This window comes from Rhagoletis pomonella, unplaced genomic scaffold, assembly GCF_013731165.1.
Source record: "Rhagoletis pomonella isolate Grant_MI unplaced genomic scaffold, Rhpom_1.0 Rhpom_scaffold_00006, whole genome shotgun sequence".
Taxonomy (NCBI): Eukaryota; Metazoa; Arthropoda; class Insecta; order Diptera; family Tephritidae; genus Rhagoletis; species Rhagoletis pomonella.
The window spans coordinates 46848122-46875580 of NW_023458560.1; the positions used below are offsets into that span (position 1 = coordinate 46848122).

Genomic DNA, 27459 nt, shown 5'->3' on the forward strand with positions numbered 1-27459 from the left:
TATTTTATTTTATTTTATTTTATTTTATTTTATTTTAGTTTAGTTTAGTTTAGTTTAGTTTATTTTATTTTATTTTATTTTATTTTATTTTATTTTATTTTATTTTATTTTATTTTATTTTATTTTATTTTATTTTATTTTATTTTATTTCATTTTAACTAATTTAATTATATTTCATTGTAATTTTATTGTTTTTCGTTATTATTTTTTACAGATAATGACTTAGTTATTCGCGGCTGCGTTGTTGATTTGGACGACACTGATAAGCTGATTTGCAATGACACTACCAACGAGAGTTGCCAAGTTTGCAACACAACAAATTGCAATACGAAGGCAGTGAATAACGGTGCGGCATATTTGCTGCTTTCAAATGGACTATTGGCTGCTGCTCTGCTAACAATGTGGCGTCTAAAATGAAGTGGCTTGCAATATGTTTACCAATACACAAACATACATACATTCATATTAACAATAACACATAAATAATTTATATTCAAAAAAAAATATAAATATGCACTTACATTTGCTTTAACTGCTCACTAATTATGTACATATGTATGTATGTATATTTATTATTTATATGTTAATAAATAAGATGTAATTAATAAAAATTGGAGTACCAACAAAAATTTTATTCTTTTTTTTTTATTCGAATTAAGGAATAGATGTGTATTTGACATAGTTTTTAATAGATATTTAGTTTTAATTACGACAAAATTCTATTTACTTCAAACTAAAAATGTAAAACACACAAAACTAGCGATTCCCAGCCAAAAGCTCAGCATTGCATTACTTCGGATAGCAGATGATGGCGCCAATAGGTTGTTGCAACCCTTCTCGTAACAAAGTATGCACTTTTTCGAATTTGACATGCAGTACTTGATGCCATCTTCGGTAAGTTCGGAAATGCAGCCGCGTGTAGTGACATTTGTGTCAGCTGGAAAAATAAATAAATAAATAGTGTGGAAAAGTTTATTTTAATAACAAAAAATATATACATAATGAGATTTTTGCGTAGTGAAACTCTTTCTTCGAATTTATGTTCTTGCTCGTTTTCTTTACAGATATCAATAGCTTGTAATAAACATACATACTTACACATGCACATATGAATTTATTCCCCATTATCAATAAATTTATCGATATACATATGTATGTATTTCTACTACGTAAGGCATTTGTGGATTATTTCGGGGAATTTATCGTTATAGTTATCGAAATTTCGGTGTAAACATATTTGACTTCTACCTATTTGTTAATTATAATTCGAAAACGCATCGATATATTTATCGATATGGTTATCGAAATAGTAATCGATATACATTATCGATAAATGTTTAGATATCATTATCATTTTTTTTTTCGATGTTATTCTTGTTATCCGACATTGTTATTGACGTTTTCAGTAGATACATACACATGGGTGTTTCCATGATGTCCGGCGTGACATTCGTTCGACTTTAGAGTTAAATAAATCATACGAAAACGGAAGTCACTTATCAAAAAAAAATGCCGTTGTGTAGCCTTTATACTGTCCTTTGGTTGACAAAAAAATTACGTGCGCTTGCAACACTCGTGCCAGGAAACTCGATGAACGTGACAAATTATGTGAGATTTTCTTTACTTAACCATATTTAATCAGAAGCAATTAGTTGTTGGTTTTATTTTGAATTAAAATGCGGTAATGGATGTGACATATGGGGCGCGACAGATTTTTCCCCCATAGAATATTTTTACTTATAACAAATATATTATTTAATTTTTTCAGTTCTCCTCTCCACCGTTTCGCGTTTTCATAACTTTCTTTCGCCATCTGATTACGGAGTTTAAAGTTATAAAGTCTTTTGAACTAGAGATGGGCGCGGTGTATCGGTACCCGCGGGATCCACGGTATTGATTTCAAAATGGCCGGGATGGGCGGTATCGGTAAGATCTTTGAAACTTTGACGGGCGGGACGGAACCAAAATCTTTTCCCGACACTTCCGATAACACCCGTAACCAGTAAACCATAAAAATCGAAAACTGTATCCAAATGTATTCGCCGAAAAGGGCGGACATTTTTACACAGTAAATACATCTATGGAAGATAAACTCGGCCCCTTAATAAACTTATTAACATGTAGTCAGTATTTTGCCATCCTTGGACATGGATTTGGGAAACAAAGGCCCGTAGTTATAGTCAAAATTAAGTCGACTCTAAAGTTAATTGCAGCTTTTTGATATAATTTTCAATGGCATACCTGTCAAAAAAGCTGCAACTAACTTTAGTGTCGACTTAATTTTGATTATAACTTCGGGCCTTTGTTTCCCAAATCTGTTTCTAAGAATGGAAAAATACCGACAACAACTCCGGGCCAAAGTATCTGCATATTCGATGTTACGAATAGATTCCCACAAATAATACGTGCAAAAAATGTTTCCTAGTCTATCAAAATAATACTAATTTAAACTCATTTTGACCTGCTATATTTAGTTTGGTAAATTTTTATTTCCTGCTATTATGGTTACAATGTTTTTTCGATCAAGCTGCGAGCTATCTATGAAATTAAAAAATTGCTCAAAAACTTGCATTTGTCTGTAAATTCCGCCTTCAAAAAAAATTTATATTTCCGGTTTATTTGAATTCTCGCTTAACGACATATGTATAACTGAAAATTTAGAAGTTATAAATTATTTTTAGTACAGTCAAGTTATTGTTGAAAATTAGTCATCGGCATAGTTGTCAATTACGTTTGAATGCTAAGAGAAGGGTTGCTCGGGATGTAAAAGTTGATTTTTTCGCATTACAATTAACTACTACAGGTCGGAAAACTTTTTAAAATTTGCAAACTACTTGGTGTTATTAAATGCACGTTTATGTAGCTAAAAAATTAATTTTTCAAAGTGACAAGAACAAAGAAAAATTTCTTGCTTGGAGGATGAGCAGCCAACTGTTAAAAATGTTATAACAGCTTGTACATAAATAAAAAAATTTCCTTCAACTTACGAATACTTATAATTTACACTGAGGAAAAAAACGAAGTATCCCTCACAATTTAAGGCGAAAATGTATCCAATTGGATACATATGTATCAAAACGGCAACACTGCCCGTAACCGCCGCAAATGCAGAAAATCTTCCTTGGAAGCGTTGTATGAAATAAGCACTTTTTTGTTTTATTGAGACGAAAACGAACAGCAAAGCAAAAAAAATTATCGGATGATGTCAAAAAATTAGTGTGTGCCTCCCCATTTGTATTTTTGGTTTTGATATAACAGAGTGAAACTCTTCATTCTTTCTTTACAGTTAGCATATTTTCCCAGTTAAACAACTCTTTTACCTCTCTCCACTATTAGCCATTCCATACGGCGAATGCCTAGTTTTTAGTCTGGGCCGCGAGGGCCGACGGCAGGATGAACTGCCATCGATTTCTCCATCACAAATATTTCTTTAAAAATTGATTTGAGGAGATCCTACCTAGAGCGATAGATTGAATAGTTCAAAAAGTTCTGAAAACTCATCCATCTCTAGCGACTTCGATAACGATTCCGATAACGAATCTACGAAATCGATAAGTGATTGGCGCTTACGGTTTTGCCAAATGTTTGGCCGAGCTTTTCCTCTAATTTGTGTTGTGTGTCTTAATGTTGTTACACAAGCGACAAATGGATTTTATGATCTTTTTCATGGCAGAAATGCACTCGTAGGTTTGTCATTGCAGGCCGAAGGGCAACCGCTGGTGAGAAAAAACTTTTTTCTAACATAGATGTCCCTCGGACCAGGGATCGAACCCAGTTCCTACGGAGTGGTAAATAGTACGCACCTATAACCACTGAGCCATAGCAGCCGATAAGTATATTCATAAAAATATCGATAAATATGACGATATTAGGTTAGGTTAGGTTAACTCGGCTGCCCTAATCCCTCAGGAAAAGAGCACACTTAGGCCACCAAGGGCCCGTTGTGATGCCGTATAAGAGACTCCATATGTCCCTCCTCTTACCCTAGTAGTGGAACCACTTCGTTGCTCTGATAAAGCGCACAAAGTCATAGACACTGGCTGAATCCAGTTCGGCCAGACATTCAAAAGAATAATGGAGGAACGAGCATCGGCGAGCTCTAGCCAGAGCAGGACAGTGGCATAAGTAGTGCTCCACGCTTTCGATTTCCTCCTCATCGCGGCAGCTACGACAGTAGTCGTTTGACTGCAAACCCATTCTAGTGGCGTGGATTCCCATCAGGCAATGCCCGGTGAGAACTCCAATAACATGCCGCAACAGTGGTCGCTCCAAGTGGAGAAGAGGGTGAGATCTACGCTTGTCAAGCTTAGGCCAGATATGTCTTGCTATCCTGCAAGTAGGCTCCGCAGACCATCTTTTATTAGCCTGTCCGACGAAGTTATTCTCAAGCCAGAGCTTGCAAGAAGATAGCGGAATGCCCGCATTACGGGCTGTACTGATTGCAGGCAACAAGGTTCCTTTCCTTGCTAGTTCATCTGCAGTACAGTTTCCTGGTATGTCTTTGTGGCCTGGCACCCACACAACATTAGTGACGTAACACCTTGCCAGTTCATTAAGAGTACGTCTACATTCCAAGACAACCTTCGACGTAGATTTGTCACTATTAAGTGCTTTAATAGCCGCTTGGCTGTCAGATAAGATTGTTACCGCCTTCAGATTAATTAGAGAATCGATCAGCCAGCTTGCAGCTTCATTTATTGCTGTTAGTTCAGCCTGAAAAACGCTGCATAGATCTGGCAGACGGAAACTGAGGCTAAGTGAGAGTTCTTGCGAGTATACCCCACTTCCTACCTTCAGATCCAACTTGGAGCCATCAGTGTAGATGGCTGTTGAGTCAGAAATATGACGATATTTGTTATCGGTAAGTATTTCGATAACGATGACGATACAAATTTCAACAGCGAGTTGCAAACAAAATATATAGTACACAATCAATGCAATAAATTAAACCACTTTGCAAAACTAAAAAAAAAATATAAATTCACCTACCTTTATAGAGTGTATAGCAACCATTTTGTTTATCCTCCATAGCTTTACAATTTACAGCATTTCCTGGTCCTGCAGCGCATCCTGTATCCGTGGTGCTAGAGCACGAATAGCAGGTGAGGAATTGGTCAGCGCCGAGAGCAGCAGCAGGGGTGGGAGCAGGCGCCAAAGTGCCAATAGGTTCAGGACCTACCGGCGTTCCAGCGTTATGGATAGGCTTATCAACCTCTCCCTCACTCACTTGCGCCGTATTATCATTTTCTGCAACCGAAGTATCATGCCCGCCTTCATTCATATCATCTTGCTCAGCACTGTTTGGTCTAACTTCACCTTTCTCCGCCGATAGCATTTGCTTTCCCTCGCCGCTATTTTCACTCGCATTTTGTTGTTGTTTACTTGACTCTGCCACGTTATGGTCGACTTTCGCTGATTCATTGCCATCTGCTGTGTGAGGTTGTTCTTCTTCCTCATTCGAAGTAGCCACTTCCATGGCCGGTGCATCGGCGGGGTAATCTGCAGAATTTGGTATAATTTCAGGTTTCGCTATTGGTGGTGGCAAAATTGGTGCTGCTAAATCTATTTCTGCAGTCCCTTTTTCAGCGCTAACTTCTACTGACTCTGCCTTGTCTGAATTGTTAGCTTGCTCTGGTTTTATCTTTTCTCCAGTTGGCTTTGACGCATCCACTTCTTCTGCAGACTTTTCCTCATTTTCAGCACTTTGCCCGTTTTCCTTCTTATTTATTGTTTCTTCGCTCTCTGTCTTTGCAGGGACATTATCTTTCTGCTCCTCCTGACCGGCAACACTCACATTTTCTGCTCCAGTTCCAATAATTTCAATTGTATGCGTTGGATCAGTAGATGCTGGAGCGTCCACTTTAGAGCTTTCCGTCGTCGGAACCATCTGTAGAGCTAGTGGCACCGGCAACGTGGTCCTCTGTGGTCCATTATCCTTTTGTTTGGTCATTACACTCTTCTGGCTTTCGTCATCCATCAAGCATATGTAATCGGTTTCGGCGTCGGTGGCTAGAGGGAAGTAATTAAAAGGACGTATTAAAGAAATGAAAAAGTTTGAGCTTTTCCAAAGGACTTTAATTGCAAAGTATTAAATATTCTCATTTTCGTTTACCCATCGCTATTGTGCAACCCTCTGATTTGCATTCGACTCTCTTGCGCAGCCTAGCATCGTCTGCGGTTGCGCACCTAGGTAAAGCGTTTCCTTTGCATTGATTACAAAGCTCAGCAAAATCTGAAATGATGATAAGAATACATTTTTAAAACTCTCTTAACTAGGGCTGTGCGATTATTCGATTACTCGAACAAGTTGGTTAATCAATTATTCGGTTAATCAATTACTCGAGTAACCAAGATTTTGATTACTCAAAACGATGATTAATCGAGTTACTTGAAATATGATTACTCAAAAAAATTATTTTGCTCGTTAAAAGAGTTTACTTTGGAAAATGCTTATTTACTTTTTTACATTCTGTATATGAAAAAATTTTTCGTTTTAATTTTTGAAAACAGAAACGTTGTTTTCAAAGTATTAAGGAACTTTAACTACTTTATACATATGTAAAGAGTTGAAATGTTGATTACTCATTTTACTCGAAATGTTGATTAATCATAAAGCAAATTACTCAAATATTTTTGTTTTTGGTTAATCAAAAATCTTGATTACTCGAGTAACTGAACTTTTGAGTAATCATAATTTCCAATTAATCGAATAATTGAGTTATTTACTTTATGATTAATTAAAATTTTGAGTAATCAATTAATCGCACAGCCCTACTCTTAACTATAAACTGACATTATTGACTCAATTACTTATTACTTATTCTCTATAAAGAAGAAAGTGGAATAAGAAGGCAGAACCCAAATGCCATTCATTGCTAAAATAAGATCCAAAGAAGATCTTCTACCTTTTCAGTACGCGCCGATATTTTCTGCTCTCTTTCTCATACATATGCATATAAATTCCTTCTGAGCCCATTTTTCTTGGAAAATATGAGGAAATCTTCAAAAGAGCTATTAGGTTTCCGACTTTAGGTTGAATTGTGTGAATTAAATGTCAACCCTTAAGAAGAGGGGAATAGGTGGATGGATAAGTATTATGAACTGCCTTTTATGGTAACATGTAGCGATGTTTTTTAAAGTCAACTGGTAGAGGTAGCATGGCTAATATACGGTAAGGTAATTGAGGTAAGAGGAGATACGCTGCGTACTACGAAGATATCCTAGGTTTTCTAGGTTGCAGGCAAACAAGGGCGCACTTTGGGCAACGTGAGCAACCCATGTTCGAGATGCGGTAACCAATCCGAGTGGAACCTTAGGTCACGGCATAAAGAGAGGGAGCTGCGGTGGGGCCACTCCGACTTATTTGGGTTGAGGGCCCACTGAAGTCTGCAGCGTCTGTTTACCATAAGGTGCGGCTGCTAGCGGGCATCTGCTTGGAGCAAGCGGCTCGCTTTTTAAACGTCTATTCGGTTGAGAAACCTCCCTCCCAGCAATGGGTTGTACGGTGGGCTTGGGACCCACCACATAATACAGTTTTCCAATGAAAAGACCAAAAAAGCCGCGATTTACGGATATGCACATGGAATGTCCGGACCCTCTATAGAGAAGGCGCCTCTATCGAACTGCTAGATGTCATCACAAAATACCAGGCTGAAATCACCGCAGTTCAGGAAGTGCGATGGACGGGGCATGACTGCAACAAATTTGCATCATGCGACATCATCTACTATAGCTGCCATGAGACGGCGCACAAATTTGGTGTAGGATTTGTGATTGGGCGGAGACTACGACATCTTATCTCCCGGTTCACGCCCATCAGTGAGCGAATCGCCTTAATCTTCGCCGCGGCACGGAACATGTTAGGTAGTAGTACCAGGCACCAGCATTAAAACATCCACAAAGCCACTTGGGTGTCCCCTGATCAAAGAATGAAGAACCAAATTGATCATGTTGTGTGTAGACGGAAGATACGCTTCGATCGTTCTTGACGTGCGCTCTATCCGAGATGCCAACATCGAGCGATCGAAGCGCTCCGTTCTCACACTATTTAGGAACAAAAATTAATTACCGTTTCAGTTCAACCATGAAAATGTATAAATTTATTGCATTTATATAATTTCAACTACATACATATGTATACTAGGGATAAATTATAATATCATTCGTACAGCACTTTGAATATATACCATGACCACAGAGAATAAACACAATTTCGCACCGATGTTTTTATACAGATTTTGAGATTTCCAGAATTTAGAACTTCTTGAGACTCGGCAGAAGTGTTTGCGTTCGAATTTTCCTTAGAAAACTCGGTCAAGTCATCATCTAATTCGTCCTCAATTTCAATGTCAAATTCGTCTTATTCATCGTTTTCTAAGAAGTTTACTCGATTACCTTTTCTAAAGCCACCTTCGATAAAAATGGTTCGATATTCATTTGGTCCTCTAACAATAATTTGGAGACCTTATCGATTTGAGAATCCCGCCGAAGTTTTTTTGTCTTACCCGGTGGCTGATAACCAGTATTCGTAACTCGCAAAAGTTGGGTAGAAATGTGATCTTCTTCTAAGATTAAAAGCGAAAGAAAACGGACGAAATTCCAATTAATAGGAAAATGTTTTACCAATGCAACATTAGATTTCTAAAGCCGAATTGGCGCGCATTTTCAAACTGAAAACCAGAAGTTCATTTAACATTTTCTAAAAATAAAGCACGAAATTAAAAAAGAACCTGATAGCTTCGAAAATTGGCTGCAATAATGTAGGGCAATTGAAATTCAACGTTTGTGCTACCAAAATCTTTTATCCATCCATTATTTTATCTCGTGGAAGATGTGGTAAATACAATAATATCAATAATCTCAGAACATTGACCAGTTTTTCAAAAAGTTTTAAGCAAAAATACCTAATTTTGCGCCAGACTTCCAACTTTAACACTAAAATTTAAGATTTTTAAAAAAGTCGGGTTCATCAATTTGTGGTTCAATTAATAAACAGTTATCATGGAACTTATGTCTGACATAACTTCTATAAATCAAGTCTGTGGAAGTAATGCCACACTTTACTTCCATGGACCAAAAATCGATAGATTTTAGTAAATTCATGACATAACTTCCATGGAACTCATGTCATGGTTCGGTGGAAGATATGTCCGTGGAGGTTCTTCATCGTATTTATGATAGTTTTCATAGATCAGACTTGAAGTAACGATCTGAGTGTCGCCGCGTAAATTTTTTGCGGGCAGTGACCGACTAATGGCGTTTTCGTTTCTACACTCAAAAAAAATAGTGATGGGTTTAATACACTTTGCGTTAAAATGAAACTTTAAACAGTAACATTTTTCGGTAGCAATATAACCATTAATAATGTAAAAAGTGTATTGAAAAATATTAGATTTGTATTTTGGTTATTAATTTGATGAAGAAAACCACAAGTTTTACCCTTAACAATATCAAATTGAGACCAGTATATTCTTTTTGGTTATTTTGGTTTCAATGTAACAACGAAAAATTTTTCAATGTAACAACGAAAACTATCATTTAAATAAGATGATTAATGAGGAAAAATAGATACTCGAAAGTTTAACGTTGATGGCTAAATAGTATCGCCCTGATGACAACTTTTTTTTGAGTGTACTGAAAAATATTTCCTTCTCATTGCCCTCTAAGCATAAATACTAATAACCAGACAATGAAACAAGGCAACATTTTTTTGTAGAAACGAAAACGCCATAAGATGCCCATCAATATTACTTTCATCACTCTACAGTAGTAGACTGCCAGTAGTCAACAACTTTTTTTCGCGATATCTTCTCAATAGTTCCTTGTCTAGCCAATTAATTAACAAATATAGTTTCTTGCAATATGTAGCACTGTGACCCCGCTATTTATATATGCTTAAAGTCGGAGTGTGTCTGAAAAAAAAGAGGTCAGTTCCACTAGTTTCGAGCGACTCATCAATGAGTTGCTACTTGGCTCTAATATTCCGATTTGAAGGGTACCTTGTTAGCAAGAAACTAATCAGCTTCCTCTGCTATGGTGAAAAACTCCGCTTTGCAAACCTATTTTCAACCGAGCCGCATTTTATTTGATCCTTTGAATATTTTGTCTCTTGCATTGAACTTTGTGCAGAACCGTTTTAGTTTAAACAAATTTAAAAGCCTTTTGCAGAAAAATCAGATTGATCGAGGAGAGTTGCGTAAAATATTTAGGCATGCACCAAATGTAACCATCAGTGCAAAGATACACTAATCATTAGACAATCACAGAAACATGTAAGGGGGCCAGGTTCCACATTATATACCCCGCTAAATAATCCCTTGAGTGAGAAGGGCATACTTAGGTGGAGTGGCTAGGGCACCGATCAGTTCTGGTTGGAAAGAAGCCAAATTTCGACGCCTGAGTGAATTAATCAAATTACTAGCCGGCGCTCTTTAACCTAACCGCGGTGTGAGTGGCGGCTATTTATTATTTCTTCGAACTAAAAAATAAAACTCGAAAAAAATTATAAGTCCTAACATAAAGCAAATTAATGAAACTTATGTACATATATAACCCAGCTGGAAAATAAATAGCCCATTTACTGCTCCATATTTCATGCATTAAACAGAATCATTCAACTGAGGTTCAGGTTTGCTTTTTCTGTGATGAATTATGAAATATACATACAAAACAAATCTTTATTTTTAACCGACTTGACAAAACGGAGGAAGGTTATCAATACGTAGGAATATATATTTTTTTAACAGACTTCCAAAAAAGGAGGTTATCAGTTCGTCGGAATATTTTTTTATTTTCATTTTTATTTATTTTATTCACCGACTTCCAAAAAAAGGAGGAGGTTATCAGTTCGTCGGAATATTTTTTTTTTTTGTATGTATGTTACCGCATAACTTTGGACCACGTCAACCGATTTTCTTTTATAATTCTTTTTGCATCGGAAAGGTAGTGTCTCAGAGGTGGTCCCATACTAATCTGGTTAAGATCCGATCAGCGGATCATGAGATATATATATATATATTTTTTTATATGAGAGTTGAAGTCGGTTTTTTTTTGCAAAAAATTACTTGTTTTATATTTATTTTAAAAATTACTTGCTTCTGTTTTTTTTATGTATGTTACCGCATAACTTTGGACCACGTTAACCGATTTCTATAATTTTTTTTTCAAATGAAAGGTGTTACCTCACAGGTAGTCCCATTCTAATTTGGTTTAAATCCGATCATAGGATCATGAAGAGATTAACAATAATCTTAATTTGTATATGAGAATTTAAGTCGGTTTTGTTTTTTGCTTAAAATTACTTGTTTTTACTTCACCGTTGCAAAACTCAGAATTTTTTTGAGAAACTGCAAACATTTGTCTTTACTATAGCCAAGTTTAAAATTATGATCATGCAAAAGAGCGTTTAGTAAATAAGTTAAGAGTTTTCAAGTTAGAATAATTTTAAATACAGTCTGTTAAGTCCAACAGGTTTACGACCTGCAGTAAGTAGGTCGCTTAAAATGGTTTAGTATTTCCAATGAAATAAGATATTTTTTTTAGAAAGAAGGACCCATTGTAGTAGTGTAAAATTGAAGATTTTGTCAAAGCTTCGAACGTTCTTAGGAAACTTTAAGAGCTGACGTATAAAGCGTTCTAATAATTTTTTTTGCCAAAGCTTAGTACCCAGTTCATAAGAAAACGGTCAAAGGAATAAATGCATTTCTTGAAAGCTGGATACTAAGCTTAAAACGAAACAAATAAGCACTCAAAACCATATACTGGGTATGCATCTTTAGCAATTTAAAACTCTAGGGTAATTTTTTTTTTTAATTTAAAAATATCAGAAAATGCTTTCCGCTTGTTAAAAACCCAAGAATTATGTTCACATTTATGTTCAGTTTGAAATTGTCAAGAGATTATGTTGAGTTTTGAAATTACCAAAAATGTATGTTCAGTTTTAGTATCTTTAAAAAGTTAAAATTGTCAAAATTTTATGTCGAAAAATTTGAGTTCGGTTTTGAAGGTACCAAAAATTTATTGCCATTTTTAAAGCTACTAAGAAATTATGTCCAAGTTTTAGAGTACCAAATATTTTTTTATTTTTTATTTTTAAGAATTTATATTCGGGCTTCAGATTGGTAATCATCAAAGTTTTATGTCCGGTTTTTTTTTCGAAGCGTTTAAATGTCCTTTCTATACGAGTAATCATTTTTTTCCCAAGAAGATTAAGGCAAAGTTTGAACCTCTAGAAATTATGTGGTACCAATGTCGTTCTTTTATATAATTTTCTGCGTTCTTTTTTTTTGGAACAGGGGAAAGTCGTTTTGATTTTTCTGTCATCCAGCACAGCTGGAGCTGGATAAACTATTACGAGCACAACTTAGATCTTAAAAACTTGTATTGAAAATTAAGTGGAATGTATAATTTTATTCAAATATTTTTATTTTATATATATTTTTTAACGCACAGAACTGTTTTTTTTTTTAATCATTTAAATAATATTTCCTTCGAATAATTTTTATTATTACACAATCTGATCGATCATTACCGTTTTCTTGTACATCAGCTTGGATTTGCAAAATCACTAGCCAGCTCATGTAAATACACAAAATGGCGGTTTTCATATTTTTTTGCGGTTTATTTTTATAACTTTATATACTTTTTATATTAACACTCTAAAACTCTGTCCAGACGCGACCGACTCCTTTACGCTACTCGAACCGGAAAATAACGGCAAAAGGCTTTTTAATAAACCCATTGGTTAGTGTGTTGGCGCGGTTTACAGGGTGTTTAGAGTTATAGGAAAATAAAAGAAAAAAATTTTTTATAAAATAACGAGTTTTTCTCCACATTAATTAAAGGTGATCATGATTTTAGCCAAGCATTTGAGATCGGCTAGCGTTAAAAAAAAAAATTATTGGGGTTGTTTTCTTAAGTTTAAGTTAACATAATTTTCATTTACATTATTCTTTTATGAATAGGTACTTATTTTTATTTTTTTATGTTGCTTTATTTTGTTTTGCTTTGCTTTTTATTTAATTTTTTGTTTCAAATTTGCATTTTATTTTATTAAGCTTTTCTTTTCACTTACTTTATTCTTTTATACTTTTCTATTCCCTTAATTAGTTATTTTATTTCGTTTAATTTTTTTACTTCATTTTCATTTTTAGTTTATTACACATATGTATGTATATCCATTTTTTATTTCATTTTTTTATTTTTATTTTTTTTTTTTTGTAATTAAGTTTTAACTTTTTTTTATTAAATACAAACTATGTTATCCCATTTATAGTTCATTTTGTTGCTTATTTTATTTTGCTTTATAAAAATGACATTTTACTTTATTTTATTAAGATTTTATTTCAATTTCCTCTATTTTGTTTTATTATATTTTATTTTTTTTTTCTATGCTTTTGTTTTTTTGTTAACTTTTTAATTTTATTTAAGGTCTGCTTTGTATTTTTCTATTTTAATTTATCTTTTATATTTTTATTTATTAGTCTTACTCAATGTTTTAAAATTATGTTGATTTATTGTATTCTATTTTATAATTATTTTTTGATTTTTTTTTTAATTTTGTTTTATTTTATATTATCTTTAATTAAACTTTTATTTTATTTTATTTTGTAATACTTAACTTTTTATTTGTTTCATTTATTACTATTTCACTTTATTTAATTTTTTTATGTTATTCTATTCTAATTAATTTTATGAAATTTTATTTTAATTTATTTAAATTTATTTTATGCTTTTTTCTTACATATAATTTTTTATATTTTCCATTTCATTTTTTTTTTTTCATTTAGAGTTTTTACTATAATGCTATAATATTTTATTTTGATCTTATTTTCTTTATTTCATTTTTAAATTTGCTTTTACATTTTTTAATTTTATTTATTTTTTTTTAATTTTGGTTTTTTTGAATCTAAAGTTATTTTATTTAAATGTTCAATATTTTTTCATTTTATATATTTTTATTATGTTATTAAATTTGAATTTTTTATATTCTTATGTTTTTAATTGTTATTTTTGATTATTTAATTCTTTCATTTTGTATATTTTTATTTTATTTCCTTTTTATTTTATTATTTTATTGTCAATTTTTTTACTATTTTTATTTTATTTGAATTTTATCCATTTTATTTTATTTTCTTTGATTTTATAATTTCATTTTAATTACACCTTTCACTCTGCCCAACTCACACCCTGTAAACGCATTAATCTCTGGCTAACTGCAACTCAAACATGATTTTTATCGAAGATTTCACAATTTATTTTAATTTATTTTTTTTTTATTTTTTTTTTGCTGAACGTTGCGCATTGCTTCTCAATTGCAAATTAAACAAATTTATCAGCATGCAGTGTTAATGTTGAATTACGGTATCTACCAATAATGCCAACAACGAGACAAAGCTCCACTTGTAATCTGGTGACCTATCGCGCTGAAACAATATTTGACATGAAAACGCTCGAACAACTTGACGAATGCCACTGCGTATGATGAACGTGAGACACATTTCAGTAGACCGTCGACATTGTAAAAATAAAAACATACTACATACATGGCACTTAATACCTTTATTTATGTATATACATAACTTAACGCCTAACTGTGTAATACGTCTACCGTTATACTTGCTAGCAATCAATATTTGAAAACAATTAAAATAAATGAAAAAAATAACAATAAATAAACTGTAATGAAAGCTAATTCAGCGAGCCGTACGCAAAGGGTGGCATAGGTTAGGATATTAATACCTATGTATGTATATAGATTGACATGTAGGTATGTACATGCAATACGATGACTATAAAAGCTTCAATCAAATTGTCGATGACTATCTACTTCAACTTATGTATATGAAATTATTAATGATGTGAACTAGGAGCAATGGTTGGCGTGTGTTAGCGATAAATTACTTGGGAATCAACGCACTGACCAGCAATCCTTTATTGTTATATGGAATGTAGGCAAAAAGTGGCATGAGCTATGAATTAATATATGGATTATACTTAATTGGAAAATAGTTGGTTCAGGTAAATATCAATTCCTGTACATACATATGTATGCGTGTAGTAATTTCAAAACAGTGCGAATGTGTGTATGTATGTAACTTATTATAATATGCAAATTTGACATTACTTCAATGAAAGTCATGAACTGAAATGACGATATGGATAGTATATACTAGAAATATTGCTGAAGAAAGAATACAATCCTTCTAATTGTAACTATTAAAAAATATGAAAGTTTGTGAGTATGTTTATCGCTATTTTTACGCTAAAGTGGCTGGCGGTATCTCAATGAAATTCGACACACATATAGGTTATGACCTGAATTTACATACATATTGAATAATTTTTGAAGAGAGCCACCACCATTTTAAAAAATTAAAATCAACTAATTAATAGGTCAAATAAAATTTTACAACGTTGTGTGAGTCAAACGTAAGGGCTTCCCAAACGATTTATTTCGAAATAACTTTGAAGAGGGTTGCCACTTGTTCAAAATTTAAAAATTAATATAATTAACAAGTTAGTCAAAATATTTTTATCTGAGTATAACACGAGAGAGGTTTGAGAAAGCTTTATTTTGAATATTATTTTTAAAAAGGTTGCCACCTGTTTTATAGTTTGAAATCACTGTAATCAACAAGTTAAATGAAATATTTTATAGGTGAACCAAACTAACGAGAGATCTTAGAAAGCTCCATTTGGAAAAAAAATTTCAAAAGGTCTGCCACCGGTTTAGGAATTCAAGATTAATTAAATTAACACGACTAATGAAATATTTTAATATGAGTGCAAACAAGAAAGGTTTAGGTAAGCATAATTTCTGAAATATTTTTGATGAGGATTGCCACCTGTTTAGAAATTCAACATCAGTTTAATTTACAAGATTAATGAAATATTTTAAAATGGGTGTCAAACGCTTGAGGTTAAACCTATTTCGGAAATATTTTTGACGAAGGTTGTCGTTTGGTTTGAAATTTAAGATCAATTTAATTTATAAGCCGAAAGACAGGTCTAAGAAAGGTTTATTTCGCAAATATTTTTGACTTAGGTTGCCACTTGGTTAGAAATTCAAAATCAACTTAATCTACAAAGTTAATGGAATAAGCAGTGCGCGCTTCTACTCCGCAGGGCCTGGGCTCAAGCCCCGGTCAAAGCAACATCGCAAAAAAATTTAGAAAACAAAAAAAAATGTTTTTTCTTGATAGCGCTCGCCCCTCGGCAGGCAATGGCAAACATCCGAGTGTATTTCTGCCATGAAAAACAGCTCCTCATAAATATATAATCGCCGTTCGGAGTCGGCGTAAAACTATAGGTCCCTCCTCTTTTTGTGACAACATCAAGGCGCACGCCACAAATCGGAGGAGAAGCTCGGCCAAACACTAACATACATATGTGTAAGCGCCAATATATTAATATTATTATTAAGTGAAGTACATACATACATTTTTTTAATTTGGGCGTCAACGGAGAGTGGTTTAAGAAAGGTTTATTTGAAAAATGCTTTTGAAGATGGTTGCCACCTGTTTAGAAATACATAATCAATTTTATGAAGTTAAATTAAATATTTAGGTATGGGTGTCAAACGAGAGACATGTAAGTTAGCTTTATTTCTAAAATACTTTTGCAGATTAGAGTTTTTAATTTTTTTTTAAACCAGCTTAAAAGTTTCAGTTCTGTTTAATGAGATATTAAATGAAACATTACATAAATCCAATGCGGGTGTCTAAAGAAAGACGATATTGAAAGTTGTTCTCCAAAATATTTTTGAAGAGAGTCAGTAACTCTTTTAGCAGTAAAATTTTACTTAGTCAATTAGTCAATAAAATAAAATATAAATAAAAAATAAATAGAGTTTTTTGTTTATGTTATGGGAGTGCCTTGCGTCAGGGAGAGCCAGCAGGAGGCGCCTTACCCTAGCCGTCACTGCTTTTACTAAGATAAAATATATTTACTTTGATTAGAGCATTAACTTGCTAAACCAATTGCTATCCCAAATGCATTTGAGGTGGTCTAAGATTTTCAACTCCAATTTCTCTGCCAAGCTAGTGAATAAGTTCCATAGAGTACCATATATAGCCTAGGTCTTTGAGATCCCTCAACTACAGGCGCGGACATCGACACAGAAAGTGGACAATTGCCACCTCCTCATTCTAATCGCAGCAGCTTCTGCAGAAGGCACTTTGTTGAGGTCAGTAAGAACTCATACTGGAAATCTTTTGAGTTTTTCACGGCCTCCCATCGTTTTTATTTTCTATCTAAACCCGGCCATAGTAAGCTTGACTTTTCATGACCATTTCGGTCGATCCATACGTCATTTCTAACGGCTAGTCATGTACATACATGTTTTACAGAGTTGTCTATCCCGTTTATTGAAATCTCAGAACTACACCCGGGCATCTCATCAGCTGACCCGTTTCCCTGTTATATTTCTTTGCCCGGAAATATAGGAAAGTGATGTCAAGATAGTCCAGTGACGCCAATGCGGTTCGGTATTTCTTTACAATTCCCGATTATACTACTTTGGAGCCTACTGCTTTAACAGCCGCTTGACTAAGATAGTGGCTTTCCTTATTTATAGCATAAATATCAGCTCAGAACGCAGTGCATTCGTTTGAAAGTCAATCCTTAACCTAAATGTGCAACGATTGCTGGTGGAAGATCATGTTAAGCTAATTAAATAAGGTGCGCTACCAAACGCGATAGCGCTTAGTGACCCTCCCTACTTGGATACCTGCAATTTTGTTGATGCTGCCCGGAAAGTGGTTGTCAATCAATCTTAAAATACTACTCAGACCGCCATTAGGTTTTTTAGTCCACAAAGTTCCGCAGTATACCTGCCAAAGAGTCATTATTTGCAAAGCCAATCCTACTTTTGTAGTTACATACATATGTGTCAAAGGGACCGCGGTTAAACGATTAACTGTCTAATCAATATTCGCGTAACTTCGATTTTCATATTAATAGCTTAGCAGAATAATGGTTTAATATTGTAAGATAAAATGCTAGTATATTGGCCTACAAAAATATGGAGGAACTAGCTGGAAAGATAATACTACTCCTCAGAAAGCAATTACGCATAAAATCCACAAATGTAATTAATTCGATTAAAGGTGAGTATATTATTTACATACTTACATAATGAAAATATTTGTCTGCAATGGCCATGAATCCATTAGTGATTGGATTGCTCATTTCAGGCATAGCGAATTGTTGACTAAATATTTATGTTTAATTTGTCAGTTATCAAATAATTATTACAGTACAAAAATAGAAAAGAACTCAAAACGCACACCGCATAATACACATATGTATGTATAGGTCATTCCATGGAAAAGAGAAAAACGAGATAAATTTCAAAATGGCCAAATTATTTCCATTTAAGTACACTCTAAAAAGTGCATGTAAAACTACTACTGAAAAGTGTTTATTTTTCAACCAGAATCTGTTCAAGTATACGCACAAGATGTTCAAGATTTGATTTTGAACATGAGTTGTTTAAAATATACACATGAAATGTTTTAAATTACAAACATTTTGAAAGTAAAAATATATTTTTTACAAATAATAAATACTAAGTGCCAGGGGAGCACGCAGGAATATATTTTTGGGGGAAAAGGGTTTATACTTCTAAATATATATCATCAGCAAATACTCAAAATTCGCTCTTTAAAATACATTTATGAAAGGTTTATTTACAGTATGAAATAAATAAATAAACTTTTTAAAGTATCATCGATTGCATTTTATTTACATAAAATTTACAAAGAACTCAGACATTTTTAACCGGCTTCAAAAAAGGGGAGGTTATCAATTCTTCGGAGTATTTTTACTTCTTTTATTTATTCCAACGCATAACTTTGACCGCGTGAACCGATTCCAATAATTATTTTTTTTACCGGAAAGATGGTACCTTAAGGGTCGTCTCGTAATTTGGTTTAGATCCGATCATTAAATCATGAAAAAATTAACGGTTAAAGATGCACTCAACTTTCAAAAGTAATACAAAATTTTACAAAAGAATTTTAATATAAATAAATTAAATAATTTCACGAAATGTTTACACTTTTTTATTAATTTTCGTCGATTTATGGTTCCTTCCTTTTTTTATAATTCGAATAACGAAAATTTAACTGAACTTGTATTTTTATCATGTATCTCATTTTGGTGGAACGAATTCGAAGTTAGCAAATTAAATCTTCGAATGCTTATTAAGTACATATCAGTGGTAAACTTTTTTAGGCTGTAAAGTGTAAAAAGCAACAGTAAATGAGTATGCATTGCATATTTCTAGGACAATGTTTTCTTTCGCAGTTAAACTTTAAAGAGCTCTCAAGAAAAAAAGAAAAATTCTTACAAAATGACGCACAAGAAATGGAAAAGAAAATTTTTTCTTTCAAAATTTCTTATATCATAATAAATTTAGCCCCAAAAACCCACCCCTTGTGTGCGCTCTGTGACAAATTTGATATGTAAAAGTAAACAGACATTGTTTAATTTGCACACACTAGGAGAGGAAACTGGTTACCTCTCTTTATATGCGTAAATTTAAACGAACATTTTTTAGAGTAAATTTTAAACATTTTATGTGTAAACTGTGAAAATGTGAACAATAAATGTTTAAAACTCAAAAAACAAATTTGAAATTTGTTCTACGCCACACATATGATAAGTAAAAGTAAGCAAGCAGTGTTTAAATTTGCATTCATTAAGAGAGGAAACTGGTTACCTATCTTAATATGCGCAAATTTAAGCAAAAATTTTTAGAGTGTAGTAATCTCTTTATAAATGACTACATTTCATTCATCTGTTGAAAGTTATTATAAAAATAAAAAGAAGTTGCAATTTTTGTCTATGGAAAGGACATGTACCAACAGTTACAAATTTATATATTTTAAATTTTACCACACAAAAACATTTTTCATTCAAATTAAATATTTTGGCTAAAATTCATCTTTGAGTGCACAAAGGTAAAATAGCATTATTTTCAGTGTCCCACCAGTCCCATTCATTCAAACGATAGTTACATAAAGCTAAGAAATCGTTTGGTATTTTTGTTAAAGCAATTTTATACATTAGTTACCGTTCTATGTTAAAAAATATGTTTCGCTGTTGTATATGTTCCGATGACATAGTTATAGTACACAATTGAACAAATTCTGAAGTAAAATGTTCCACCAGTCACAATGGAATTGCCCATATATATATGTATATACAAAATGCAACTACAATACAGCAAATCTGTTGTCAACCTTAGTGCAGTCGATTAGCTTATCTGGGTACTTCACCGTACCTATAAAGAATAAAGTAAGTGAACAGCCCTATAAATAAAAAATTGCAAGTAATAAGCGGTCACATTCGCACAGATTCATGTTTACATAAGGGTAATAATAGTGTATATGCATGTATATATGTACATATGTAAGTAGATACATATGTATGTACATATTACATACGAGTAAATTTTAATAAGTTATATATCGTACAGTTACATTGCAGTTACAGTGGTGCGATTTCCAGCTTTTGTAATGCCGATTCGCTTTTCCACTTTTATTTCACTTCTAAACATTTCTATAACTTTTAATAAACTTGCACAAACTCCAAATTGTCTGTTATAAAATGGCGCCAAGCGTATGACATTTCCTCTCAGGAAGTTGGCAGCAAAATGATTTGCTCTCGCAGTTTTGAAGCCACTGCAGTAGGCTTTACTACAGCGAGAAGGCATTTAATTTATCGATTTGTACGCAAGCCGCAAAATCAGTGAAAAATAACAACGTGAATCGTTAGAACTTGCTGCTTATCACTTATCCATAGCTGATAGCATTTTTTATGTGTAGAAACGAACTACTAACTGATAACTACGTATATTAGTACAAAAATTTATATAACATTTAACTCGCTTTATGCGTCCTCCAGCCAATCGATAACTATCGACTATAAAAAGTCACTTTTCCACCACTGCCACCAAACAGCTGTTTCCTAAAATTTCCTTTTGTTGCAGTGGGTCAGCAATTCATTTAGCTTATATTTTACCGAATTCTTATAAGTTAATAACATCAACAACGGCTAAAAATGGGCACAAAAATTGTCAACCGCATAGTGTTAGTCACGGGGCTTATAAGTTTGTTGCATGCCGCCTTTTCCGCAGCACACCGTAAGTATTTGTGAAAAAAGAGATGGATGCTCCTCAATCGGAAACAAATTTTAATTCATTGAATTCCAGATCGCACTTATATGCGGCTAACTGAACAGGATTGGACGCAGCTGCCAGTGGATGTGAGTGCAGTATATTTTGCTCATTAGAAAATAGTTTATTGCATTTATATTTTTCTTTTCTACATAGATCGTCGTGCAGACCGTTGTCAGCTTGCTGGTGGTAGTTTACAATGTAATCCAAGTAGTTGGCAATTTTAAAGAAATTCGGGCAACAGTTGATATGCAAGAGAAGTCGTGGGATACCTTGGGTAATTTACCATCATTTTACACATTCAATCATCGCGGTATGGCGCTATATCAAAACTATGAGCAGGAGGAATCATCCAGTGCTGGAAGCAAAAGTAGTCTAGATGTAGAATATTAGCAAAGCAACTTATACATTTTAAGTATATTATAGTATTTTCGGATACCAACTATGGAATATGCAAATGGAATAAATCGGCAATTTTTAAAACAAGACCCATGATGGCGTCATATGTGGTTGATAAAAGAGTGGAAAGCATTTAGTGGCAATTTTATGTTGTAGCATTATACAGTTCCGCACTATATGGAATATTGTTTTGCTGTGAAGAGCTTGGTGTCGTAAAGAAATGCTAAAACTATAGTCTTTTCTTTAAAAAAAAATCTAAGTTTATTAATCCACTGATTTTATCCAAAAATAACTCGGCCACTGTTCATCACAGATTCCTCAACTGAAAATCCACTGGAAGTCGGGTTTGTTAGACTGGCTTCACACTGAGAAAATTGTTTGCTCATTTTCGGCAACTTCTCTTTTGGTGTTGCCCTTCGCGTTCACACGAACGAGAGCACAAAGCGTGTTGCCCGAGCACGAGCAACTCGGTGCCCTTCCTCGTCACTCGCTCTACCACAAGTAACGAGTTGCCGCGACAAAATTTTCTCTGTCTGAACCCAGACTTACAAATATGAATTTAAACACAACTGCGGAAGAAATTTGTATAACTTAGGGTTTACACCGGACAATACTGCCATAACAATAGCAATACATGCACACTTTTTTTACTAATACATGCATACATCTTCAATTGTCTCAATCACTGGCTTGATTATTTTGAAGACTGTAAATCGGACAATGATATGACGTATGCCGATAATAATTTTGACGTCTTGTGCAAGAAAAATGAGAAATTCATAACAAAATAACTATAATAATTAAGGAGACGCTGATGTGTTTGTAATTTTGTCTCTTCTTCTTTATTTTTTAGTTTTTAGCTCAAAACGAATTGTGTTAACTATTGTCAGGACACCTACGCCATGGAGACAATTATCAGCGTTTTTGACAACTAATACGTATATCTTTATTGTCTTGACGTTTTTATTTTGTCATTCTTTTTAACTTGTGGCAACTTTTTTCAGTCCAGAAACAATCAAGTAAAACGTGGAGGTGTCATCAAGGGTTAAGGCAAACAGCTGACAAGTACGGCAGCATGCGGAATTTAAAAGCAATTTTCGTCGATACGGTAACCTTTTAAGTCAAATCAGAAAAGGCCAGTTCGACCAGTGTTGTGTTTTTGCATTTCATTACACACATTTTTCTTGTTGCGTGCAGTCGTTGTGCATTTCGTATCGGACGTTTAGCGGTAAAAATAACGGATATTGTTTATTATTGGAAAACAAAACATTTAATTTAACAAAAAATACATAGCCTTGCTATAGTGATTGAACTAGTTTCGAAGTGATAAGTGTAATTTACAGAAATGCGTTTCTGAAAATAGAGAAAAACTTGAAATTGCCTACCCGCCCACACTTGCGCGAAAACTGAAACTCGTCGAATTGTCCTTTGCGCGTATTTGTATTTTTAAACATTTTCTGTATCCTTGATATCCCATCGTTGTCGAAAATCAAAGAATTTTAAGTATTTGTCGGTGTTATTGTGCCTGTTTTCTCTGTTATCCTTTTTACGTCGTCATTCGTCCTCGAACGTGATAAGGGTGTGTATTTGATGACCTACCCGCTGTAAAAGAATTGGAAGGAAAATATTAAAACAAACAAGCAAAACACTTGTGTACACCTGCAACTGCATTGAGCCGTTAAAGTGCATAAGGCATAGCGAATAAGGATATACGCCCTGTTTTGCACAAGTGAACATTTGATAGTTTTCTTTGCACAACTTATACATATAGTGAAAAAATGTCGGTCTCATCGAATGCATCATCTGCATCCTCGTCAGTAACCGGTGTGCCCATCAGCAATGGCAGTGGCAACCGACCTTCGCTGGGACGTCCGGGTAGCTGCGATTCCTCAGCAGGCAGTGATTCATCAGAATTAACACACATTTTGAATCGCAGACAAGTAATTATGGATTCACAAGAGGCTGGCATTGAAGTGGCACATCAATTCAAAGTGGTTAATGTCTACACGGAATTCCATGAATTCTCCAGAAAACAAATCAAAGATTATCAGAAAACATTTAACAAGTAAGTGAAATTAAAAATTATACTATTTAGTATATCGCTTTGGGAGGCATACAACATTCTAGCTATCTTACTTTATTTTTGAAATTCAAATTTCCAAGTGTTTATTTATATAAATCTCTACTGCCGATAAACAGCGCACGAAGGCCAGCATCCTTGCCAAGGTCGCCAACAACAAAACGCATAGGAAATTCTCCAACGCACAGTGTGGGTGTGGGTGGTATGATTAGCAAAGAAAAAGGGCGCATACTACGCAGTACTAAAATGTTTTCCAAAGCTTATAACTTCTCATCTATGCAAACAAAGTCAACCGACGTCATTGAGCAGCAACCACCTTCAACCCATCCTCCAGCCTCTACCATTATCCCAGAAATTGCAATGCAGTCACGAGACTGCAATGAAGCGTAAAAAAATTCACACCAACGGCATCCAGCGGGTGCATTATACAAAAATAAATGTAAAAAGAAGCACGGCTCAGCTGTCAGCAGCACCACAGTGCTGGGGTAGTCATCAACAGTGGTTGTTGTGGTTTGAGCCGGTAGCGTGTTGGTGTGCGGAGCGATAAGTTCGCGCTCGCGTATGTTTGCTTTTTTTCTGGTGGCAGAGCGTGTCACATTTTTTTTACTGCCATCGGTGTTGGCTGCTGATACAGCTAGCTATTGCTACTTTTGCTTCTGCTTCTGCCTGACTCGTATGACATTGCATTTGCATTGTCTGCACTTCCTCAACTTTTGAAGACTGTTTAATAATTTATGAATTAACCGCATATCGCATCGTTTATAATCATTGGCAGTTTCAACACGACGATAGAGACGTCGAAGACGATGACGACTAGACTGAATGACTGTCTGGGTGATTGTCTATTTGTCGCATTGTCATCATCAGCCGCCTGCATTCACTTCTTATGCACATCTCCATTTTTATTCGTGTGTATGCCTTGTATGTGCATGCGCGATTATGTATAATCTTCATTATAATCACGGTCATTTGGATGCACATACCAATCGGCGGCAGCCAGACATACTGGCGCATTTACCAACGACTTTTTTTGTTACTTCAATTTTATAAAGGCAAACGCATATATGCGTATGTATGTTGGTGTGGTTGTAAATGTGTATAGTGGATAAGTGCTTTTATAAATGTACTATGCATATGATTTACATTAGTGCCTTTCCGTTTGCCACAAAATTTACATAATTTTATTTGAGACTCTAGTATGAATTTACATATTTACATAAGTCATGCATAAAATTATTATGCTTAGATAGATTCAAAAACATGAGATATGTATGTATGTAAATGTTCAAGGTTCTTCGTTAGGACGTCTTCTTTTTCTTCTTTCCAATTTGTATTTTGTCCTTTTTTTATTCCCAGAGAAAAATTCAAGCTTTTCTTAGAAAATATGTGAGAATTTCATGCTTATCATACACGCATTTACCCATTATCTTTGACGCATTATCTAAAATTATACGTTTCCCTAGAATTTTAAAGAACTTTATAATATATCAGCGAAAGTTAATTTAGAGTAAGTAAGCGGGTTTATCATAAATGATAATACTATGATAGCTGGTGTAAATACTGTTTATTTGTAAAGTTTTTTTTTTATGATGTATCAACTTCCGACCTGATTGCATTTAATTACAATTAAGTAATCAAAAGCATGCCAACCAAAAAAATATAATTAAAACAAAAACCTTAACAGAAAATAGTGCTGAAGAAAATAAAATACAGCAATTGATATTTAGATAATAAGAAAAAAGTTGTTGTTGTTGTTGTTGTTGTAACAGCATACAAGCTCCCCAAAGAGTTTTTGGGGAGTGTTGTTGGAGTGACAGTCCTTGGCCAAATATAAATCTGGGTCGTTCCGGTTACGTAGACCCGACTGTCGTGGGAACGATAAGAAAAAGGTCTGATAGCTCAGTTATGCATACTTTGCATTGCACTGCATAAGTAGCATGTAATTTTTACTTTGAAATCAAAAACCAACAGACTTCTATGTATTTACATGCCGTCTCAGACTTCTTTCTATTTTTTTTTTCTATCTTTTTAACATGATACAGCCTTTTTATCTCGTCTTTATTTGTTTATATTGTTTATTCTCTTTACTACATACATATGTAGTGTACTTATGCCTTTATCTAAAAGTACTATGCTTGTTTACACTTATCGCAACATGGCACCAGCGTACTTTGCAACCACTTGAAGCGCCTCCAAGGCAACTTAACACGATTATGTACATATTTGTTTATTACTTCACATTTACTTTTCTGCAACACTTTTAATTATCTTCATTTTAATTTGTTAAATACATAAATTTTGCCTCTTCTATCTTTCGAACTGCTTTTAACATGTTTTAGTGCATTTGTAGATAGATAATCAGCGCTAACTTGTCGCCAAACACAAAAATACTTGTCGTTACGACGACGACATTCGGGTCTACGTAACCGGAACGACCAAAATCTACATGAGGCTAAGGACTGTCACTCCAGCTGATTCCCTCATTAGGTTAGGTTACGATGATTACCACTTGGCACAGTCCAGCAATAAAATTCGCCGTTACCACGTTTCAAATCTTCCTATATTCGACAGCCACAATAAATGGTAACGGACTGTAGAGAAGTAACGGCACTATTGAGCCATAAGTGAGTGATATCTGTCAATTCTGTTTAGAAAACGCTTCTGAATTTAAGGAGAGGCTTTTATATAAAATTAATTTCTGTCTGGAATTCTAATGGACAATTGGCAAAATATTGGGAAGGTATATCTATCCAGTTCACATAAAGTTGCTGAAATAGTGTCTAGAATTTTCTAGTGACCGAACCTTCCCAGCAGATAATTTCTAGAGCTAAAAGCTCCTGCGAAAGGCATTACTGAGAGTCAAGAGGCTTTCCACTTTGCATTCCTTTCTCCTTAATTTTTTTGTATGGAGGGGCACAAATTGAAGGGCTTTTGCTTTCGCTACCAGAAGAGCTTTTGTGGGACGGACTTCAGAAGGGCTTTTGGAATAGTTCTTCTAAAGCTCCTTATTTAATTTATACAAATTATATATTCGTTTTAGGTTCATGTGAAGTATGTTTTCGGCACTTTTTTCAGTCGCTATTGGGTAAGCCTACATGAATTATCTTCTGGGTAAGGTCGGACAACCGTTCTGTACATCCACTGTATTGTGTGTGTATTGTGTATTGTGTGGGTTTTCAGACCACATCGCTTCCCCACCGCTGATTTACAGCCAAAGAGCTGATCATGGCTTATGGAAGCTCCGTAAGCCGCCGACTCGAATCCCACTTGCTGTCAAGAATTATGCCGAGGTTTTTAACCTTAGATATTGTAGAGTGTAAGCCCCACACCATTGAGAGAGGGTGACTGGAAATACTGCAACTGAATCGAGTGCTATTACAACAACATCAACTAAAATGCTCACAAATATCTAAGTGATGCTTTAAAAGCGAGCATAAGTTATGCCCATATTTTTATACCCGAGCGCACTTGTGCACAAGGGTATTATAACTTTGTTCACATAACGGTTGTTTGTAGCAGGCAAAACGAATCGAGATAGGTATAGACAAATGTATACATAAATGATCAGAATGAAAAAATAAATCGATTAAGCGGTGACTGTCTGTCAGTCCGTCCGCCCGTCTGTGCACACGATAACTCGAGTAAAAATTGAGATATCTTAACGAAACTCGGTGTGTGCACTTCTTTTGAGCGTAGGACGTATGGTATTGGGAAATGGGAAAAATCGGACAATAACCACGCCTACTTCCCATATAGAGAATGAGATATTTTGGTAACTAGTGAAGCTCATTCACTCAAA

The 27459-nt window shown here is 34.3% G+C and overlaps 4 protein-coding genes across 4 annotated transcripts in view; 3 read left to right on the forward strand and 1 right to left on the reverse strand.

Annotated features, from left to right (window-relative positions):
- Positions 1–533, forward strand: part of LOC118741956 (prestalk protein-like) — a 3903-nt gene extending 3370 nt beyond the window's left edge. Inside the window, exon 3 of the mRNA XM_036473923.1 lies at positions 215–533. Coding sequence (XP_036329816.1) covers positions 215–417 — 203 coding nt within the window. The 3' untranslated portion in view covers positions 418–533. The remainder of the gene's footprint in view (positions 1–214) is intronic.
- An 84-nt stretch (positions 534–617) lies between these two features.
- Positions 618–12714, reverse strand: LOC118740834 (microtubule-associated protein futsch). Its single transcript, XM_036472549.1, has 4 exons — positions 12530–12714; positions 6113–6232; positions 4990–6009; positions 618–937 (listed from the first exon to the last, which is right to left on the reverse strand). The coding sequence occupies exons 1-4, from the start codon at positions 12603–12605 to the stop codon at positions 729–731; spliced, it is 1425 nt and encodes a 474-aa protein (XP_036328442.1). The 5' UTR covers positions 12606–12714; the 3' UTR covers positions 618–728.
- An 8243-nt stretch (positions 12715–20957) lies between these two features.
- LOC118740835 (membrane magnesium transporter 1-like) lies at positions 20958–21669 on the forward strand. The gene is made up of 3 exons (XM_036472550.1): positions 20958–21148; positions 21218–21270; positions 21338–21669. The coding sequence occupies exons 1-3, from the start codon at positions 21067–21069 to the stop codon at positions 21572–21574; spliced, it is 372 nt and encodes a 123-aa protein (XP_036328443.1). The 5' UTR covers positions 20958–21066; the 3' UTR covers positions 21575–21669.
- A 1075-nt stretch (positions 21670–22744) lies between these two features.
- The window catches only part of LOC118740836 (EF-hand domain-containing protein D2 homolog), a 51577-nt gene continuing 46862 nt past the window's right edge, over positions 22745–27459 (forward strand). The window contains exon 1 of the mRNA XM_036472551.1: positions 22745–23645. Within this exon, the coding sequence (XP_036328444.1) occupies positions 23359–23645 (287 nt within the window). The 5' untranslated portion in view covers positions 22745–23358. The remainder of the gene's footprint in view (positions 23646–27459) is intronic.

Coding starts and splice junctions, on each gene's coding strand:
- LOC118740834 (XM_036472549.1), bottom strand. CDS start 12,605: ATGAAAACCGCCATTTTGTGTATTTACATGAGCTGGCTAGTGATTTTG. Junction 6,233..12,529: donor AGCTGATGTACAAGAAAACG/GTAATGATCGAT, acceptor TCATCATTTCAG/ATTTTGCTGAGCTTTGTAAT. Junction 938..4,989: donor TTGCTATACACTCTATAAAG/GTAGGTGAATTT, acceptor TTATTTTTCCAG/CTGACACAAATGTCACTACA.
- LOC118740835 (XM_036472550.1), top strand. CDS start 21,067: ATGGGCACAAAAATTGTCAACCGCATAGTGTTAGTCACGGGGCTTATA. Junction 21,149..21,217: donor CGCCTTTTCCGCAGCACACC/GTAAGTATTTGT, acceptor ATTGAATTCCAG/ATCGCACTTATATGCGGCTA. Junction 21,271..21,337: donor GGACGCAGCTGCCAGTGGAT/GTGAGTGCAGTA, acceptor TTTTCTACATAG/ATCGTCGTGCAGACCGTTGT.